This window comes from Bombus bifarius, unplaced genomic scaffold, assembly GCF_011952205.1.
Source record: "Bombus bifarius isolate JDL3187 unplaced genomic scaffold, Bbif_JDL3187 scf7180000008062, whole genome shotgun sequence".
In the NCBI taxonomy this organism is placed as follows: Eukaryota; Metazoa; Arthropoda; class Insecta; order Hymenoptera; family Apidae; genus Bombus; species Bombus bifarius.
This window is the reverse complement of record NW_022884426.1, coordinates 373,589-385,809: the sequence shown is the minus strand read 5'-3', so window position 1 is coordinate 385,809 and position 12,221 is coordinate 373,589. Positions and strand designations below refer to the sequence as shown.

Below are 12,221 nucleotides of genomic sequence, written 5' to 3'. Positions count from 1 at the left end.
TAATGTTACACGTAATATTTCTCTTCTGTTTATTATATTTACTTACAAAAACTTTCTTTGCATTTACAAATTTTTATCCTATCACTTTTACTTTAATATGGTTTGGTTCTATGCTGGCGATCACGTACTTTACCAGTACCAATTTTCGCCACCAATTTATGGCTAGAATTTTGTTGAATGGGTATAGTTTCAGTTGTCCTCCAAATGTTTATAAGTCCACCTTCACCTACTGTTATCAAAGAACCGCTCTGTAAATGATATTAGACAATATTAATTAAAATAATATGAATTTCATTTTAACTTTATTTATATTAAAATTATACCTTTTCATGTAGCCAGCTATCACGTACTATTTGTTTATTCCCTATCATAGTGTAACATGTTTCTAATTGATCATTTATAACATTTAAACATCTCAAGTTTTGCCTAAAATGTTTTAATAAGGAATATATGAAAAATATTGTCAGTATGTAAAACTAATTGTTTATGTTCAAGTTTCTAATTAATATTGTTAAGAACATCATTAACTTTGATGTTATACTATCTGACATTATTAAATTTTTTAATTATATAGTAATTTACCCTTTAACATTACTGGCACCTGCAAGAAGAAACGGTTGTCCAAGAGCATTTGAAGCATGAAATCTGACTATGTAACAATCATCTGGATCATCATTCTGAAAAGAATGATATAAATTACGTAAAGTTTATCATTTTTATAAACATTAATATTAATATAAATTATACATATTCTATTAACCTGAGAAACTACTAAATTACTGCGATCAAATTTAGCATATGGTGTTGCTCCATCATAGTCCCAAAGTTGTAGTGAATTATGTGTTGTGCACCAAAGGTTGTCATCATTTAACCAACCTATCCTATCCTATATTTTTGTTTAAAATGGATTCTAATTTTTTTTAGAGTATAAATACATTTCAGATTTTATAAAGCATATTAACTTACCACTGATGATTCAGTGTTTAAGGAATAAGTTAATGCAGAATCTTCCGATGGCTGTGTAAGGTCAAAGACATTAATCAATCCATCTGTACTACCAGATGCTAAGACGTCCTGCTTACTAGAATGAAATGCCAAAGAGGTTACATCTTCTACATGAGATTCCCAGTATCCACCAAGAAGATTATTTTTGTCACCCAATTTTGAACTAGTATATCGTGCATCCCAAAATAAAATAAATGTATCTCCTCCAATATGTTCAGTACCACCTGCTATAAGCTTTTCATCACAACTGACATCAAAACTACAGAGAGGTTTTGTTTTGCCATCTTCTGTAATATCTAAGAATAAAGGAGAAGTATATTAAATGTACAAACTTAATTGTAAAATTTATCATTACATACCTTTAAACCTTGCAACAACTTTGCCTTTAGCTCTCAAGTCGCATGTTGTAATTTCTCCACTGTTTGTAGCTGTATATAAAATATTTCTAGAAGTAGGGCTAAATCTAATACCGACGATAGGTGTTTGATTATGAGTTAATGTGGCAGTTTGGTTTAAGTTTTCCCCGACAGAGTATATTACACATGTATGGTTGGATAAGGCTGTACCAATTCTAAATTCTGGATCACTGTACATAAACATTAATTGATCAGATATTTTGATGATATCTTTTAAACATATATAATTATGAGTCAATTCACATCAAATCCAAGTCTAATATTAAATATCTAATATCTATACTTCGAAAATATATTTTCTGTAACTATAAAAATGGTATTTTTAATTTCACATTTAATTGGATATATTGTAAATTAAGCAAAAATATTAAAATGCTTGAAAAATTAAATATATTTATAATATTAATATTTCATTCACTACGATAAAATACTAATTCCCAAATACAAATTTTTAAAATTATTATATATTAAATAAATTACATTTTTAAAAATACTGATTTCTCTATGGAATTGTTAAACAGCACGTTCTAAATGAAATGAAGAGAAAAATTGCATAGCACTATGTAATAATAAACATTCACGTAAAAATTAAAAAAATTGTTTAAATATCATACTTTTCTAAAATAGATTTGACGTAAAATGCTCCATAAGGATAAATAAGATTTACCTTTGAGTTCCACAGATAGCAAGAATATAATTATGATCAAGAGATACTGCTTCTTCAATCGACGATATTAATTCGCTTTTTCTTTTGATGGTTCGATTGTCATCATGCTTACGTGCACCATGTTCAACACTTAATCTTTTTAATGATTCAACAATTTTAGCCATGCTGCTCGTTTTCGAGGTTCTGAGCAGATATCACAAAATTAAGGTTAATATCACATTCGAATTGTAGCCATACGCTTTTTCAAATATAAAATATCTGCCACTTTGAACTAAATTGGGATTATTAGATTTTTTATTTTTAACTTTCTATTTTGATGTGTAAAATTATCCAACACGTGTTTTCTTTTTTTTTATTTTAACTGCGAGTTTTATCAGATTGCATCGTACAAAGACGCAACTTTTTTGGCGCTAATAGGAACAAAAACTAACGTAAACCATGAAGTTTGTCTAGTGTTAGTTATGATAACTATACTACTTTATCGATAGGTGGCTTTGTGTTTGTAGCATTCTTTTAAGTGGTCTAATTTTCAAATTAAAGAAAGGTATTTGAATTAAATAGACTTTCGTTCTTTTTTTTACCGCATTATTATTTTAAGTATGTACATACAAAAATTATATTAAATAGGATTAAGAGATGTTTTTTCATAAAAATGAGGCGCTAATTCTAATAACCATTCTGGTTGTATCACAGTTATGTCCTTTATATACGTTTTGTTTGTTTGTAAAACTTCATAAAATAGTAACCTTGAAAAAGAAAAAACAAAAATTTAGTATGATATGTACATGCGTTATTATAGAAATATACAAGATGTTACACTAAGGTTGATGTACAAACCATTGAGGTTGCTGAAGTGTATATAAACAGCTATTTGGATGTATGTACAAATCCTTATTTCCACGTACTGTTTTATATACTCCAGTATAATGCAAGTACGCTGCTTTCGGAAAAAGTCCAGCAGTTATACATTTTAGAATTTGTTGTAAATTTCCTTGAAGGAAATGAGCTATTATCAGAAAATTTTTATAATTCATACTATATATAAAACAATAAAATTTAGTTTAATTTACCATTAGCCGAAACCAACGGTATATCTAATTTCTTCATCATAGAATGCATTTGCGTTCGAATTTCCGTAACTCTGCGTAAAGCTTTGTTATTAAGAAACTGTTTTTGACACCAACTAAGTGTTCTATTTTTCTCATAAGCAGTATATACATTCAGCAACGTTAATAAGTCTCCTTCCTCAACTTCGAATTTTCTATGCGCTATTCTTGCTTTTATAGCAGCTTGGCCTCCTGCAGGTCTTACAAAAACATTTTGTACTTGAAGCATAGCTAAAATCGTTGATAATTCTTCGGAACATCCCATTTCACCTGCGTAGGGTAGAAGCTAATTACATAATAAATTATTTAAAATAATTTTCGGTGATTTATATGGAAAATTTATGAGGAATCAAGTCTGTTCATTAAACTTTACCTGATACTATAAGAGATTTTGCCAAAACAGGCTCCAATGGCATTTCTGCCATTGTTACGCCCAATGGTGTCGTTAATTCTCCATTACTGTCAATTGCTCCTAGTGCATAAAGTAATTCCAGCCCAGTAAGAAGATTTTTACTTGGTGGAGCAGAAGGAAAGTTAAATCTTAATACATTATCAATTCCTAAAGCTTTTAATTGTAAGATCGCCGGTGCTAAATCCGAGCGTTGCATTTCTGGTGGCGTTGCCTCAAATAGTTCTGAGTATGCTTCCTTTGTGTACAATCTAGATTTTAGATAAAACTTTGCAAAATATGAAAATATAAACCAACAAATAAATTTTTATTAAATTTTTAAATAATTTAAACATTTACACATATTGTATACCTATATGCTTTCCCTGTTCGGACACGACCCGCTCGACCAGCACGTTGATTCGCGGATGCTTTGGACACAGGAACAATTACGAGAGAATTTGTCTGAGTTTCAGCCTCATACCATGGAACTTTTACAAAGCCACAATCAATAACTAGATAAAAATTTCAATCTTGTTTAAACTGAATTTTTTTATATAAAGTCTTATATGTATATTTAAACAATAACAATAAAAAATAGGAATATTTTATTTAGAATACAACTAACAAAATCGATGTTTTATTGAGTTCATACCATAAACAATATTTGGAATAGTGATAGATGTTTCTGCAATATTCGTGGCTACGATAACTTTACGAGTGTCTTTGGCAGCCCTCCAAAATACTTTCAGTTGTTCTGAGTTCGGAAGAGATCCGTACATAGCCAGAGGTAAAAGTTTCTCTGAAAAAGAACAATACAAAGGCACTGATAAGATCTATTTTAAACTTCGGACAGTTATATAACAGGACAATGATGACGAGGGTATCATTCCGTATTCTACTCACGCTTGCCTTCCTTTATGAGCTTTGCATGCTCTGATAAAAGAGAAACTGCTTGGTCTACTTCGTCCAAACCCGTAAGAAACGCTAGAATATCACCAGGTTCTTCATTTTCGTGAATTTTCAAAGCAGTATCTATGACACTGGTCACGTAATTAGCTACTGGCTCTAAAATAAAATACAAAAATGAGAACATATTCATGACATAATTATAAGACGTCGCATAGGTAATATATATATTACAAAAACTCGAAACGGAGATAAAAAAACATGTTTAAAAAATTGGAACATTAGGAAACAAGTAAAAAATCATTGTAGAAAACAAGAAAAAGATATTGATGATTAATAATTGTAAACCAATTGCTTTATTTATCAATTGACCTAACGTATTATTTATAGAATGATGTGATGTATTTATATATGTATATATATAGATATACCTGTAATGTAGAATACATCCACTGGATAAAGTCTACCTTCGACGGTAAGTATAATTGCAGTATCTTTTGCGGAATCCTTCGTTGTATTTGTATTGAAAAAATCTCGAAGCTGTTCTGCATCGACCGTAGCGGAACAAACGACAATTCGTAAACTTTTTCGTTTCTAAAATAAAACAAATTTTTCATGATAATTAGTATATCTTTTACTTAGACTTAAATTAAATTAAATGTTTATGAATTTACAATGTTCAATTACCCGGATTATTTTTTTCAGAAGTCCCATAATAATATCCGTAAGAAGGGTCCTTTCATGTACTTCATCCACCACGATTACAGAATAACTTGTCAACAAAGGATCGCTCATTAATTCACGAAGCAGAATTCCCTCTGTCATATACTATCAATAATATAATTTTATATAATTACTGACTTCATTTAACATTTATTATTTTTTAGTTTTCTGATAATTAAAATTCTCTATTATTTTAATTTATTATTTTCTTTGCTGCTTCAATTAACGTCTAAAATAATACCTTGATCTTTGTCGTTTCATCCGTATAATTATCGAAACGTATAGAATAACCAACTTCGGTGCCTAAAATACAATTGCGTTCATCAGCAACACGATTAGATAAAGATGTAGCCGCGACCCTTCTTGGTTCCGTGATGCCAATCATTTTCCCATCTGTACACCATCCTGCTTCAAGAAGATACTGTAATCATTTTAGAAAATAAAACTTCCTATGTATGCAATTCATAAAAATAAATATATGTACATTTGTAATTAATTGAATATTATAGTAATATACGTTTAGTACATTAAGAAAATATACTAAACATTTTATGATTTAGGAATACCGAAATTTTATTGATTTTTTATCAAAATTTTATTGCTTCTAATAATTTTTATAAAACAAATATCAACTATTAATAATAAATACAAAAGAAACAGTAAAAGATAAAATAAACGCTTATTGATACTGGAAACATTCTAAGATAATAATGATAATAATAATAAAATGATGAATGATATGATATGAGTAATACGAATAATGATAAATGCATAATAAAGAAATATGTAATGAATGTCGAAAAAATCCAATATTACATTTATATTCTTGAAAATACTAATACGATTTTATTTTATCTAATAATGTAATTCTCCTCATATTTGAGGGGAACTACCAAATAGATACGAAATACATTTTGCGAAAACTATAAAAAGTAAATTGCCTCAATATAAATAAACTATTGTTCTGCATTTATTTTAGACAAAAAGTTTTGTAATAGACATTGATGTGTTATTACGTAATATTCGATAGTTATAAAACTTTACCTAACATAAAAATCAATTGATACTCTTATCGCAGAATGACTAAGGCTAAGTAAAGTAACACCATATGTCAGATAAGCAAAAGTTATATTTCACATAAACTTGATTAGTACACTGTTGAATGCACTGATCGTTTTCCAAGTTCAACGTGAAGTTCTATTCTCTGAAATCTACTACCAGCTTTAATCTTGCGCACATCGGTAACGGCGGAATATTACATGTATTACGTCTTTGTGGTTTAATGTCATATTTATATCGGATTTTATTGAAAGCTTGTTATAACGATTTACTTCGACTTCGGCAAACTTACAAGTACTTTAATTAGGTAACTCACGACACTGGATCACGCTAGAAATACGGATAAAGGCAAGAAGTTGTTAATTATTACAAATAAAAAGTATAAAATTATATACTTTGATGCACTTTGTGTTAATAATTATCACGTATCAATATATATTACTTAACTCTTATATTTAATATAAATACATATTTATGTTATGCATATAATACAATTTTATTGCATATATACAATATTATTGCATATAATAATGAGTCAAAATATGCGATATTTTGAAGTACAGGTATAAAAAACATACTAAAAACATTTTATGAGGTTTGACATTTTATGAAAACATTTTATGAAAATTTACGCTAAGGTCCATCATTATTTTTCAATAGTATGTGTAAGTTATTGTTTATTATCGTATAAGTAGATATTAACATTATCCCCAAGTATTCCAATAATATCGAACATCACAGCAATACCACCAAAATCAATAATCTATGACAATTAATCAATATATTTTAATAACCATATTCTACAAATATGAAATTGAGACATATTATATAAATGCTTAACTAGGAAGACAAATGTATTATTAAATATTTAGTGATGTAAATCAGTATTAATTATTACTAATAATTATGTTTATCTAAAAGAGCAACATGTGAACTAATACATATTACGATCTACAAATAATTTAGGAAAATTACTGTTGAAAATTTTGTTTATAATAGAACATTAACATATCATATATTTTATAAAGCTAATTCGTAATAAAGTATTATTACCTTATCATTTAAGGGGTTATACACATTTTTTTATACATCAGTCTGCTGTGTATATAAAATACATGCAGAAAAATAGAAAATACAAAAAATTTTATCAACATATTGCTTTCGTAGACAAATTTGCAAATTTCAGTGTACAATAGTCATCTTAGTCATTATATCACCAGTAACAAATAGTAGAAAACAATGCTTTCCAAGATTCACACTGTCATCCTTGAATGTAGACATCAGATGAAGATATCTCTTCATCAATCAATGATGGTACATCTTGCATGTATGTATAGGCCCGTAAATAATGAAATTCAGTTACATAAACAAGTAATAATACAAGAACATATAAAGACCACTTTACAAGTCTAATATACTCCCGCATACGATCAAAAAATATTGCCAAAAGCAAGTAATCCATGACAGCATGAAAATTCAAAAATTTCCAACAAAGGGTTATTATTGTAAAGGATAAACTTCTAAATATAGCTGTTTGTCTAGCATAAAAATGTTCTCTACTAATCGGTGTTGTTCTATATTCAGTCTCAAGAAGATCTTGATATAAATATATATATCGATTCCAGGCGGCACTGCTGAGGAACAAATGGACGGTTATAAGTAATATGTTACGAAGTGCTGCATTTGAAGTTTTCAAAGTTACATTTCCAGGTTCCAAAACTGAAGATACAGGAAGTTGTGGTAGCTTATCGTAACCTCCACGTCTACTTGAGTTACGAGCAAGAAATTGATATAAGCCAATAATAAAAGCAACACATCCAAAAGCATCACAAATACCATCGATAATGTAACCAGATGAGCCAATGTCTGATCGTTCACCATTAATATTTGCTCTTTTTCTAGCAACATGTCCATCCAAATCATCCAACCATGTTCTTGCTTGAAACAGTATTACACCTAAACGTCTATAAGACAACGAATCATTGGAAACACATTTACCAGCCAGCACTGCTATTAATACATGGAAACAACTGATTGTGTTTGGTGTCACCCATATCCAAGAACTGCTTATATGCAATAGATCATCCATGATAGCTGCAAGAGGACTCAAGAGAAAATGATTTGGATGATCAAGCATTAATCCTTTTACAGTCACTGTACACAATGGATTAAAATCACAAGGTATGATTGAAACATATTGTGTACCATTTGATATAGGTCTTATATCATAATTTTGTGTTCTAGAATACAATAGAAGATCCATTCCAAGGAAGTATAATGTCATTAATATCAAAATTGCTAGGAATGACCTGCTTACTAGAGTTGTTGAACCAAACATTTTGTATATAAATTTGGCACGTTTGTATAAATTGGTAAATATATTGTTATATCTTTATAACATGTTCCTTATGTTATATTATCACTTTCTTTCTTTATAATAGATCCAAATATATTAGAGATATGTAGTTAATGTAAATGCACACTGCTATTAAATATTAGCAATAAATTCATTGCTCAGTAATTTTATTATAGATACTTCTTTAATATAACACGAATAAAAAAACACGTTCGTTTATTATTTTGAAGCAATAATATTATTGTGATATTCACTTTTTCGATATAATGAATTGTGTATGGCAAATAAAAAATACAGTCTTTCAACTTTCAAACTCATCACGTTACTAATTTGATTACGATGATTTTTGTACCATACTTTTTTGCAGGATTACGAGTACAGTGGAATTATCATAATAATTAACAGTACTTTGCTCCATTGTTAATAATGTTGCAATATTCATGGACGACGTATTCATGGGACACGGATCAGTGTGCCGTGACTACACATGGCTAGATGAAATCTGCAGATTCCGAATATACTATTTTGATCGATTAACTGATACCATGCCGGTATATTTTTTTGGAAAACGTTTGGTGTTGGAAAACGTTTCAAATACCTTATTTAATACATTATCACGTTATTTATCAAAATAGCATGAGTTTCTCTCATAATAATAATATTTCAATCGCACTGTTGTCAGATAATTTCTTTTTTTAATTGTTCGATAACAAAATAGCGAACTATAAAAATTGTTATTCCATGATATTTTTTTTTACGACACATTATTATTCACTAAGTTATTAGGTATAACTATTATGAAAAGTACAGTTCTCGAAAAATTTGACTAACACACATTACAATTTGAAAAGATGATGATGTACTGTCGAATTTGTTTGACCACAACAGAATGGCGATACAACAAGATCTTCATCTGTGCGCGTGCGCGAGTTTATATATTACTCAAAATTTCTATTATATATATATTATATATAAATAACATTTTTATGATATTTGTACATATATCATGTAAATGAAATCCTAAATAAGTAAATATAATATACAGGGTGTTACTGAACAGATGGTACAAACCAAAAGAAGATAAATGCATGAAAAGTAAAGTCAAAAATATATAGAATAAAATTTTGTCATATAATGCACAGTTTTCGAGAAAATTGAATTAAAAAATTTGTCAAATATGCTTAAACTTAACTAATCATGAACTAAATATGCGTACACGATACATTTTAAAATAAAATTTCTTTGTTTCAAGCCTCGTTTTCAAGAAAATAGAGTTTGCATATGTTTAGTTAAGAGCTATCTTGGTACACGCGCATAATAAATTTTCAAATTTATTTTTTTCGGAAAAAAAAGAATGTAATTCTTATGAAAGGATCTTATTACATATATTTGACTTGTTTTTTCATGTAGATTCACTTCCTTTCGGTTTGTAGTACCAGTTCAATAACACTCTGTATATACAGAGTGACCGATTTTAATTTATATACGCAAATTACTCCTACAACAATGTATCAATTGTATAAAAAAATAGCTCAGATAAGAAGTGAATGGTTTCGAAGGAGCCATAAGCTGGTGTAAGTAGTTCTTTTGAAGACAACGCATAAACAAGGACAACGTAAACATAAGAATACCGCTCCGCGTCTTTCCTTGTCTTTCATACATTATATTTGACATATTAAAGTTAAGATATCTGCTAAACTAGTGATTTTTCGATATAAATAGGTTAATATGGTATATAGGTAATATGGTATATAGGTATATGGTATATAGGTAATACAAAAACGTGTCATCTTCGTATGAGCTTTATGTGTCCGTATACAGAGAAAAACTATGTATTTACATCAGATGGTGTACGAGTAATTTACGTTTATAGATTCAAAACGAGTCATCTTATGTATATGAAAAACAATCAATTAAGTTATTTGGAAAATCATGTATATTCATACTCTCAATCAAAAAAATCAGAACTCTCACTCAAAAATATTACACAACTACTTTAAATGTTACATAAAATTTAAAAAATAAGCAAGAAAAATTTAATTATGACATATTGAGAATATCCCAATTTTTATAAGTGCATGTTTGAAATATGTATAACTCTGTAAAAGATTATATAAGTGGCAACAGCAAATATGTTATATATGTATATGTTACATTATATTTTATATCATAAATTCATGTAGAATTACATTACTACATACAATAAAATCCATATCATCACAATGTTATTTATTTAAATTTCACCTCCCTATATTATAATATAATTCCTTTAAAATAAAGGCATACCTGAGGTAACTGCGTACTCTTTCCACATCCAGTTTCACCGATTAAGACTAATGTTTGATATTTTTCCAGTAAGTATATAATATGACTTCTATACTTAAATGTAGGCAATCGTTGACGTTGCATATTAAGTGCAAGCGAATGATGAGCATTGTATACAAATTGTGTGGACGAATGGGCTTCTGTATCTGGTTTATCCTCTTGCCACATACTATCACCTGTAATTAAAAAAATTATCAGATGAATATAAAATTTTTCTCGATATAATATATATAAACATATGGAAATAAGGCACATATATGTACAAAATTCATAAGTTCAATAGGTTATGTCATACAATTGTTATATATATATGTAAGAATAAGTTTTACAACATATGATAATGTCAGCGTATAATACTACTTTTAAATCAGTTATAATTAAAAAGAATACAATATTAGGAAATAAAAATAAAAAAAGAGTAAACATTATGCTTTTACATGTTTGTACGGATATGTTCAAAAACAATTGTACTTACCAGGTTTAGAAAAAGTCGGTTTTGTATTCATTTTATATAATTATGTAAACAATACAACGAGATAAAATTAGTTGTCAAATATATCACCAGATTATAAACTCTTATATTTACATAATAATCACACAATTCAAATAAACACAACTATTTTACCGCCCGATATATATGTAAGTAAATACACATAATGCGTTACTGGTACGTTGACAGACGGAAGGAATGCGGACCTAATTGGTTATTTCCGATAGACTCAACACAATCATAAAGATAAACATGCGTATTGGCTGAAAGTGTCAGATACAAATAAAGCAATATAGCAACGCATGACGATGAGCGATATAATGCAGTACTTCTCTTGCCTCTATGCCATTGGAATTGATAACGACACTTACGAACAATGCAGTATATACATATTTCTCACACCTGTCATATTCCTTTAAACTGTAATTTTCCTATAGATGACACTGTATGTGATTTAAAAATATTTAAACAATTCTAACTATAAGAATATTTATAATTATTATATTTTATATTATTTAGCTATATAAACAGCAGGAAAAAATCCGCTTGGTAGGAAATATTTTTTATTTTTAATTGAATTGATTGAATCAGAAATTTCAATTTCATACCCTCACACATACATATATTTCAGCAAATTATTTAATTTTATTTCAATTCTAAACTGGACCAACAATATATAAAAAAAAATTGAAGACCTAATATAGGAAAACATGAATATAATATTTCAGTTGATATAATATAAATACATAGTATTAAAGTAAATGAAATAATAAACAT

The 12,221-nt window shown here is 28.4% G+C and overlaps 3 protein-coding genes across 5 annotated transcripts; all 3 read right to left on the bottom strand.

The window, feature by feature from the left end:
* Nucleotides 1–5: 5 nt before the first annotated feature.
* Nucleotides 6–2,515, bottom strand: LOC117208316 (WD repeat-containing protein 89). 2 transcript variants are annotated; one of them, XM_033449388.1, is made up of 7 exons: nt 2,089–2,515; nt 1,365–1,591; nt 967–1,301; nt 761–886; nt 583–686; nt 324–426; nt 6–248 (listed from the first exon to the last, which is right to left on the bottom strand). In XM_033449388.1, exons 1-7 carry the CDS (start codon nt 2,250–2,252, stop codon nt 93–95), a joined length of 1,215 nt encoding a protein of 404 aa, XP_033305279.1. In that variant the 5' UTR covers nt 2,253–2,515; the 3' UTR covers nt 6–92. The 2 variants fall into 2 exon arrangements, with proteins under 2 accessions (XP_033305279.1, XP_033305280.1); XM_033449389.1 differs by having other exon boundaries at nt 583–677.
* A 151-nt stretch (nt 2,516–2,666) lies between these two features.
* Nucleotides 2,667–11,820, bottom strand: LOC117208329 (probable ATP-dependent RNA helicase DHX35). Of its 2 annotated transcripts, XM_033449412.1 has the most exons (12): nt 11,430–11,820; nt 10,916–11,130; nt 5,456–5,635; nt 5,179–5,319; nt 4,923–5,085; nt 4,489–4,650; nt 4,238–4,384; nt 3,956–4,097; nt 3,568–3,854; nt 3,159–3,464; nt 2,926–3,079; nt 2,667–2,834 (listed from the first exon to the last, which is right to left on the bottom strand). In XM_033449412.1, the coding sequence occupies exons 1-12, from the start codon at nt 11,458–11,460 to the stop codon at nt 2,708–2,710; spliced, it is 2,055 nt and encodes a 684-aa protein (XP_033305303.1). In that variant the 5' UTR covers nt 11,461–11,820; the 3' UTR covers nt 2,667–2,707. The 2 variants fall into 2 exon arrangements, with proteins under 2 accessions (XP_033305303.1, XP_033305304.1); XM_033449413.1 differs by lacking the exons at nt 10,916–11,130; nt 11,430–11,820 and adding an exon at nt 6,259–6,420.
* Nucleotides 6,934–9,581, bottom strand: LOC117208330 (ceramide phosphoethanolamine synthase). Its single transcript, XM_033449414.1, has one exon. The coding sequence runs from the start codon at nt 8,609–8,611 to the stop codon at nt 7,535–7,537; it is 1,077 nt and encodes a 358-aa protein (XP_033305305.1). The 5' UTR covers nt 8,612–9,581; the 3' UTR covers nt 6,934–7,534.
* Nucleotides 11,821–12,221: the final 401 nt, after the last annotated feature.